The sequence below is a fragment of the Macrobrachium nipponense genome, chromosome 21, assembly GCF_015104395.2.
Source record: "Macrobrachium nipponense isolate FS-2020 chromosome 21, ASM1510439v2, whole genome shotgun sequence".
Classification (NCBI taxonomy): domain Eukaryota; kingdom Metazoa; phylum Arthropoda; class Malacostraca; order Decapoda; family Palaemonidae; genus Macrobrachium; species Macrobrachium nipponense.
The window spans coordinates 62058974-62068500 of NC_087212.1; the positions used below are offsets into that span (position 1 = coordinate 62058974).

At 36.0% G+C, this 9527-nt stretch overlaps 1 protein-coding gene across 1 annotated transcript in view; it reads left to right on the forward strand.

The window, feature by feature from the left end:
• LOC135198079 (xanthine dehydrogenase/oxidase-like) overlaps positions 1-9527 on the forward strand; it is a 49332-nt gene that overhangs the window by 9957 nt on the left and 29848 nt on the right. The window contains exons 2-5 of the mRNA XM_064225503.1: positions 1520-1577; positions 5550-5646; positions 5993-6228; positions 7138-7263. Of these exons, the coding sequence (XP_064081573.1) occupies positions 1520-1577; positions 5550-5646; positions 5993-6228; positions 7138-7263 (517 nt within the window). The remainder of the gene's footprint in view (positions 1-1519; positions 1578-5549; positions 5647-5992; positions 6229-7137; positions 7264-9527) is intronic.

A 9527-nucleotide genomic window follows, 5' to 3' on the forward strand; every position in this document is an offset into this window, starting at 1 on the left:
ACAAGTTTCAATGACTGTAGATCTGTTGAAGTTGCTATAATTGCGTCGCCCCAGAACTACGGGAACGCATTTTGTCCTTGGAGATTAGTTTGTTTCCTGTCGCTGGCTAGACCCACGATATCGTGGCTAGACCTAACCCCCCTTTTCCTTTCTGCGCAGTGTGCTTACGTAAAGCCTCAGAGATGAATCGAAATAGCACCCCCACCCCCATTCAATCTCTCTCTCTCTCTCTCTCTCTCTCTCTCTCTCTCTCTCTTGGCTCAGTTAATCATCTATATCTCTGATAAACTTACGAAATGCTTAACCTTGAAGACTGTCATCCCATTTGTCTGAAAAGAGATAACACAGATTAGATCTGCAGAACTGTACAAATGATTACTGTTTTATCTTCACAGCTGAATCATGACTTGAAATGGTCCTGTGTCTATAGTAAATGTTTTCCCATTATACAAAAAAAAAAAAATAATCATGTAGTTTATTACAAGAATGTAATAGCACCCATAGTATAGGTATTCTGAAACAAGAACACTGGTCACAGGGTTCTAAAGTGGGTATTTTTTAAGCCTTAGCTGGTCACACGGCCCCAAACAGGTTGTGTAAGATCCAAGTTGCCTGGAGACTTGCTTTGAAGCCTTGATAGCTTGTGAGAATAACATAGGAAAGTACTCTATACCTTGAAATATCCCAGGACTACTCTCATAAGTAGTTACTTTTTGTTTCATTAAATGTATATCCAGAGAAACATGTTATATAAAGAGAGGGTGGATTGGGCTTCATGATTTCTCGTGGAAGAATAATTCATGAACCGCTCATTCGTCGCTGGCTAGTGAGCTATAAGAATCAAATTTCCTACTCTCTCTCTCTCTCTCTCTCTCTCTCTCTCTCTCTCTCTCTCTCTCTCTCTCTCTCTCTCTCTCTCTCTCTCTCAATTGAAAATATTTTGAAAAGATGTGCTGAAAAAGATATTTATCCTTTACAAAGCCTTATCAGTGAAAAACATAGGCGTGGGGTTACCCTTCTATGTATATATCGAGTAGTTGTAAAGCCCTATTTAACTAGAATAATAATGTATATGCAAATAATTTGGAAAGGAGCAAAATATTCTTGAGCGTAAACTTTATTGAGCAAATTTGTTTTTTTTTTTCGTAGTTATTGGTTCGAACTGGCTTTGGGTAGGTTTTTTCACGATGTCCTGCTTAATGTTTAAAATAGGATTAGTCACTGATTTTTTTTATTATAAGGTAATTTGATCATTATCACTCATCTGCTCATCCCTGCTACTCATACTAAGTTTAACAGTAGGACTTGCTTGGTGCGTAGGCAGTCTAAACAGGTGATGCGTAGATCTTCCCTGCATACAGATAGAGTACACTTCCCTTAGACCTGTAAAGTGCGAAAATACAGTTCTTCAATTCGAGACTCACTGTACAAATATAGTATTACTGTGGTGGTTGTGCCAAGAAAAACATATGCTGGCAAATTTTTCATGTCGTCTCATGCTGCTTTATTTGTTTTTCAGGTTGAGGACGGCAATGTTGATCCGGAGTGGACCTTACTCACATATCTGAGGAACAAACGTATCCTTTTCTCACGCTTTAAACATCCCTCCTGCCCCTCCCCCCTCCCCCCTTCACATGTGGTATTTGATTTTTCATTTAATTCTCATGTTACATTTAACTATGAAATAGGATATATGTGTAGTTTATATACGAATACACTAAGTATGTTCTAATCTATCTGATCGGATTAAAAAAAATGTATGAAGCCGCGATCTCTTCGAGTATCAGCCTGTGTGTATTTTTTGTTTATCTGTTTCTAAGGCTCTTAGTTACACAGAGAACTGTTCATGTCCTCAGGTATGTGGCAAATATTAGTAGGGGTGCGTAAAGTATACAGTACATAGTAATTAAGCCTCCAGATCATTAAACCGAGTTTAAAAACTACATTCAAAACACGTAATATGCTTTGTCTGTTTTCATAAAAAAAAAACCCTGACTTTGGAACGTGAGACCGTAGACACATAACTGCTTACACTGATGACTGCCAGTTTGGACGGTCGATTTTCAGTAGCCAAATAGAAATATGAAAAACAAAGACAAGTGATTCTTTGAATTCCCGCTGAGGAATATCAGTGAGAGAGTGGAAATCACTTGGAGATCTTGCCTGAAGGCAGCCATTCTTGGTATCCAAAAGAAGCAAGTTAGATTCAAGGTATTCTAGGATGGCAGTTGGAGGGATTAGAGGTGTTACTTTATTCGGAGTGTCACTGAACTGGGCATAATTCCAAGGTGAAGGATGAATGCTGGATTTTACAATTGGACAAATATAATGATGATGCACAGTCTCAAGTTCTCTTAAAGAATTCTTGTGGAATATTGCAGTAATAAAATTCAGGTCAGATACCTTGCCAGAGAATGTTGGGGTGCGGGATAGACTAAGGATCAGAAAGGGCAAAGCAGTGGAATCAGGAATGTTGGAATTGCTGAGAAATGTTAGAGGGAAATTGTAAGATAATAAGTGTTACCTTTCCGGTTTGATTAAAGTGAGACTCGTTGAAGCTGAGAAGCTTCCTGGTAAAGGACCTCGAGGGATATCGGGGCTTCCTCACGATCGTCACCTTCAACCCTGTAGAATTTGTGAAATGGCCGCCTTCTGTTGGGTTATCTTTCTTTGGTATCTTTATTATGGTGTGTTCATTCTCAGTCATCTTTGGCGTCATCTCATCATAGCCTGGGGCCTTCCATCTTCTTGATTATGGATCCCACTTCAAAAACCGTCAATGCCTTCTCTTCAAATACTGGTGCATCAGGCGAATTATCCCCTCATCTTTTATTCGTGATAATAGTTCTGCGTAGCGTTGCCTTATATCCTCAGATGATATCGAACCATCCCTCCTTTTGACGGACATTTTTTCCGCTTATGGATATTTTCAGTAATTCTGATAATCATACGGACACCAATGTCTCTTAGTACAGAAAATTCCTTTGAAGTGCTGCCACACAGCAATTCGTAGTAGGTAAATTTTTTTTTTTAATTATATAGTAAAACAATCTACAAATGACTCATGTGCCTGCTTTCCTAACAATAATCTGTGGTAAAGGTTTTGTTGGGACGAAAGTCATTTACGTGCTTTGCCAAACTTCTATTCTTAGGAAAATTTTTATGGAATGTAGGTCGTTGTTATATAACAAAACTGAACCGAATTACTCTGAAATATTTAGTAAACATGGTTTTTATGTATACAGTTGTTAATGGTCAAAAGTTTAAACAGTGTTTCAACATCAAAATTGAGAAACGTGGCATACACGTTGCCACATCTACAATCTCGATTCTCAGGTTAGGTATTGAAATCTGTATCTGTCAGTCAAGAAGCAATAAACCCTTCGTTAGTCTCTTGAGAAAGGTCAAATCTTGTAAGCTGGGGTCCTTTATGGTGAAGGTGAGGATTGCAGATGTAACTATATAATTATAGTTGGCGCTCAAACACGTGTGTGTGTGTGTGTGTGATTAAATGCTTAAAAGATGTTCATCTGAACTTTTCTGTAAATAGAGAAATTTGAATATGAAATTTTTTTTTCTTTGATGTTATTTTTTTCTTGTGTAGATTGTTTCAAGACAACAGTAAACTGAATATGAAAAAAAAATATTCGGGTGATGAAAAAAATCTAAATACTGTGGTTAAGATTGGAATTGGTGTGGCGTTGCCAAACATCAATCACTTTTAATGGGGTAAAAGGACCAGTTTAGTACTTGAAATTAATAAATTTGCTCCAAAAATGATTGAATCATGATTGTTGTACACAGATCCCGATGAATATTGTTTTAAACCAGTCATTGATATTAATCTTATAAAGTGAAGAAATGTGGCTTTGGTATGCACTTCCTTGACCTCGTGTCTCGGGCCGGGTACGGGTATATTATGAGCTGCAGTTGTCATTATAGGGCAATACAGCCTTTTGTAGTCGTCACGGATGGTCAGAGTTCCTCACTGAGAGTCATTCAAGGACAAGTAAGGAAAATTATTCATAATGTGTGAAGATACTTCACATTGGAGAAACAGAACAGAGGACCCATTACTAACGTTGCAAATGCAACTCTTTGTACAGTTGAGGCAACAAAAGACAGTAAAGCCACAGTTGAACGAATATGTAAAGAAGCACGAGAGTCGCAAGAATGATTTGGTAACTCAGTTTTCGAGATAAAGACGAGGAAAAGCTCAAAACCTGTGACTGATTTGGATGATTTTGACAAATGTTTGCTTCGTCGGATAATTCTCAAATTTTATGAAAGGAAAGAAATTCCAAACATTAATAAAGTGTTTGAAATGAGAGAAAGAACAAGATTCGAAGGTGGTAGAGAATCTTCAAGAAAAATTGTGAAAGAAATTGATCTCCGGTACACAAAACTCAATGTTAGGAAATTTTTGATGGAACTATATGACGTGGCGTGGTTGCGAACAAGATTCCTAGAAAAAATGCAAAAAGTCAGAGAGAACGGAAAGTAGATAGACTACCAACGATGTCAAGCAAAAAGGCAATAATTACAGAATGACTCTTCTCTAAAGTTGCGAAACCTACAGAGAAAATGTTGAAAAGTCCACTTTTAGAGATGGTAAATGAAAAACATTCATGTTTTAATGCCAATGCACAATGTAGGATAAAATCTGAATAAAGGGAAAATAAACTCACCAGCGAACCGTTCTAAATTGGAGTGGCATTCCCCTTTCACCAGACTCTGAAAGGAGGATAATCTGTACAGGACATAGGGATTGACTTTAGGGTAATGATTCCCTTTGGGGATTAGTAAGAAATACAGAGCTTTGACTTTGGCCGACTACAAAGAAATTGAACATATGGCAACGTGTGCTTTCGTTTTCAGACACGCCAAACCCTCACCACAGATTGGTACTTAAGACTATAAGAAAAGGTTACACCAGTTGAATGGTCACATGCACTGGTAATAGAAATTGATGCCTCACTTACATTAGCGACCATTGGAGAAGGATGGTTTTAGCGATCAAAGCAACAGTTCCCCCAATAGACAGGGCGAAAGGCTCACTCAAAGAACCGAAGCTGGCTTTGCCTTCGGGGCCATTAGAGAAGGAATAAGATTCGAGAAGTAAAAGAGCGACAGTGTTGTATGAATGGTCATGCCGATTAAGAGCATTTGAAGGTGCTTGATCATTTATTCCACCTCGTTGACAAGGGTTAAGGCAAGGGCTCATTCTTTTGTCCCATAGGTAGAGAACCTCAGCATGATATTGAAGACAATATATAACCAATATTTGTGGTAGCCTAAATAGTAAGATAACTGAAGAAACAATTGCGTTTGGTAATGATGATTTAGTTGCACGAGTTGGTTACGGAACGGTAAAAATCACATAAATGGCGTCTTGTACCAGTATAATGTAGCATTTGGATGACAACGTGAAATATGTACAAGTGTACCTAATGCTGATCACTGATCTCAGATTAGATGTGTTTGGGCTACTTTTCCATTTTTCTTTTATAAAAGAATATCTCTTTCCCGTTTCCTTAACATCCTGACAGTAAGGCTAAGCGGCACCAAGCTTGGATGTGGTGAGGGAGGCTGCGGTGCTTGCACTGTCATGCTTTCCAGATATAATCATGCCTTGGATAAAGTCACGTGAGTTTTATTTTTATTTTTGTTATTCGGTATAAGTTCCCCCTGTCATTAGCATCGAAAATTCATTTGTCTGATCAGAGTTTATAAACAGAACACCAACAAATTATATAATAAAGTTTACACAGATGTTATCGGATGTATATAACCAGTAATTGTCTTGGAAAATATATATATTTAATTTGAAAGCCTTTTGGAGAGAGTGAGCAGTAATCAGTCGAAACAAAACATTCCCCTAAATGAGCATTTAATTGATTATGTAATGGTGTCAAGTGTTGCTGGCACAAAGTTTAGCTCTTACTATAGCGGTAAGACACGTTTTCTTAACTTTTTTTTTTCTTCTCCACAGGCATTATTCAGTGAACGCTTGCCTCGCCCCAGTTGCCTCCGTGCACGGTCTGGCGGTGACGACAGTGGAGGGAATAGGGTCAACCAAGTCAGGACTTCACGCTGTACAGGAGCGCATTGCCAAGGCCCACGGATCGCAGTGTGGATTCTGCACGCCGGGAATAGTCATGTCCATGTACACACTGTTGAGGAATACCAGAGTCCCTTCGATGGAACAAATTGAGGAATATTTCACAGGTGTCCACAATGTCTCGGGTGATATTCAACCATCTTCTAGTACTTCATGGCCGTAATTGTGCGGAAATATAAATATACACGGTGTCTCCATTTATACGTATTATAACGTTTTTCTGATTAGTCAGAATACAGACCAGCAGACACTATATCCACTTAGTTATATTAACTATTTTAATGCATTAGAACTAAGTACGTATAATAAGCATCTTTACAGATTTCTTACATCAGTTTAAAAACTAGGACCTGTATCTTCTCTTCCTCTCTTGATATCTTCATTCCATTCAACAACTTAAATCATAGAATCGTCTAGGTTTAATCTCTTTCTCATTCTTCTTCTTCTCAGATTAATCCTTTTGTTATCACATCTCTTCTCAGATTAATCCCTTTGATGTGCTTTTCATATTAATCGTTTTTTTCCACTCCTCAGTTTAATACCTTTGTCATCACACTACTTCTTATTCTCAGATTAATCCCTTTGTTATCGAACTACTTGTTATTCTCAGATTAATCCCTTTGCCATCACACATCTTCTCAGATTAATCCCTTTGTCGTCACACATCATCACAGATTAATCCCTTTGCCATCACACATCTCAGATTAATCCCTTTGTCGTCACACATCATCTCAGATTAATCCCTTTGTCATCAAACATCTCAGATTAATCCCTTTCTCATACCTCTTCCTCTGTTCAGATTAAACCTTTTATCACACCTCTTCCTCTGTTCAGATTAAACCTTTTATCATACCGCTTCCTCTGTTCAGATTAAACCTTTTATCATACCTCTTCCTCTTTTCAGATTAATTCATTTGCCATCACCCTGCCATTTCCATATATCTTTGTGTCTAATCGTGGCGACAGAACCTTCTGGCTATCAAGTTGACTAAACTCGCATCATCTTATCATTACAGGTAATTTGTGCAGATGCACCGGTTACCGACCCATTCTGGAAGGCTTCCGAACGTTCACATTAGATGCTAAAGTGCAGGGAGGATGTGGAAGGGCAGACTGCTGCAAACTGAAAGACAAGATCTCGGGTGAGAAAGAGGGAATGAGCGAAGGGAATTTGGATGATCATGAATATTAACATTTTTCCCTCTGTAAAAGTGTTTATATATATATATATATATATATATATATATATATATATATATATATGTATATGTATATATATATGTGTATATATATATATATATATATAGGTATATATATATATATATATATATATATGTATGTATATATATATATATATGTATATATATATATATATATATATATATATATATATATATATATATATATATATATGGATTCCAGGCGAAGGTATTAAACAGCATACAGCAGGGTCCAATAAACACATCAAAAAGGCCTTATTTTATTCATACGAGACGTTTCTTACATTATCTATAATATGCATCCTCAATCTGCAAGAATAACATACAATACATTAAACTTTACAAAAAAACTATTTAAATATATAGTTGAGAGAATAAATATTTACAAGAATTAAAATTAACACAACTTAAAAAGTATACAGTGAAAAAGAAGCCAGTTCCCACCAAACAATCTAAAAGAGACGGAGAAGAACGAATGACCCAAAACTGACACCAACCTAAGACTTCAGTTATGCGAGATAAAGAGAAGCGGAAACGTTAGAATTCAAAGACGGAACAAGCCGTTTGATGTATAAGGACTCAATGGTAGTAAGTAATTACTATGGCTTGTTCCACTAGTAACAGAGCAATGCTTTCTATTTATTTCAATTTAATTTTACATATAGAGGCATGATTCTTTATATTAGGAAATTCTGGTTTACTCAATTTCTGACTCGTTCTAAAACTGTATCCCACGTGGCTATGATATCTTGATCCAACATAAATACCGGGACATCCGGTGCACTTAAATTTTTTATAAATAATGTTGGATCTCATGAAGGTCTGCAGTTGTCCTTAGAGCCGAAGAATGCGCCAATCTTGAGTGGATTAATGGGATTTAATTGCATTTTAAGGCAGCCAAATTAATTTTCGATTATTTGTTTATTATCTGTTAATGACTTCTAAACCATATTTTCAGGATAGGAGTTCTGTAAGAAAAATTTGACTAAAAATAAAATCTCATTGTGAAAAAGAGACTAACTCGAAGAATAACGAAGAGCCCTATAAACCAGTGTGTAAATGGAATTCAGTTTAAAGTTCTTGAAGCTTGAACTATAGAAATTGTTAGCAAGACCAGTGTATGATTTTTTCCTATACACAGATGTAGTAAATTCACCACATGTAAAAACTGAATATATTAATTTTGTTGCTTATATTTATCTACAATTCTTTTTATTATGAAGGCATCAAGTTTAAATAAGCCAAGACTTAAATTTAGAACAATTCCATTATATGATATTGCATTGAAACTTAAATACCCAAGGACTTTTTTAGATATAGCATGGAAAAGAGTTTGAAAAACATTTTATGTAACTAATGACAAACTTGAATTTAGTAAGCATAACATTCTAAAATTACCGTATGATAAAAGGTTTTTAGGTATTCCTAGAATTTTAAAGCTTTTTAACATAAATGTTTTCAGTACTATTAATGTCAAGAGTTTAGTAATAAAAAATTCTCCTAAAGATCTTCCAGGCTGCATGTATGAAATTCCTTGCAAAAAGTGTGATGAAGTCTATTACGGACAAACCGGTAAATCTCTTTCACAACGTCTCAAACAACACCAATATTCTGTGAGAACTGGGCAAATATCGAATGTATAATTCGTACATGTGAGGGATTTAGATCATTCTATTAACTGGAGTCAAGCAAGAGCCTTAATCCGATGTAATGACACAGTTAAAAGGAATATCATTGAATCTTATTTCATTAAGTCAAATAATGGAAATGTTCTAAATTTAAGTCTTGGTTTATTTAAACTTGATGCATTCATAATAAAAAGAGTTGTACATAAATTAAAGCAACAAAATTAATATATTCAGTTTTTACATGTTTTGGACTGTACAGATACTATGTAGTTTCTGTTAGGGTTAAATCTATGTTTAGGTTTGTGACTGTTAGATATCCGATAATCCTGGACTATCTCTTTAACTTTTACCCTTTTGACAATTAACCCTCTGGTATTTTTTTTATCTTGTTTACCTGATAACTTTCTCTCCAATTGTATTTCATTCGTTCCTTGACAATGTCTTAGTAAAGACGAAAGCGCTTGGATTTCTAACTATCATTTTCCTGTGGTATTCGGTTATTTAATGAAGTCACGTGCATCTACTGTGATTTGTTAACCATATATATATATATATATA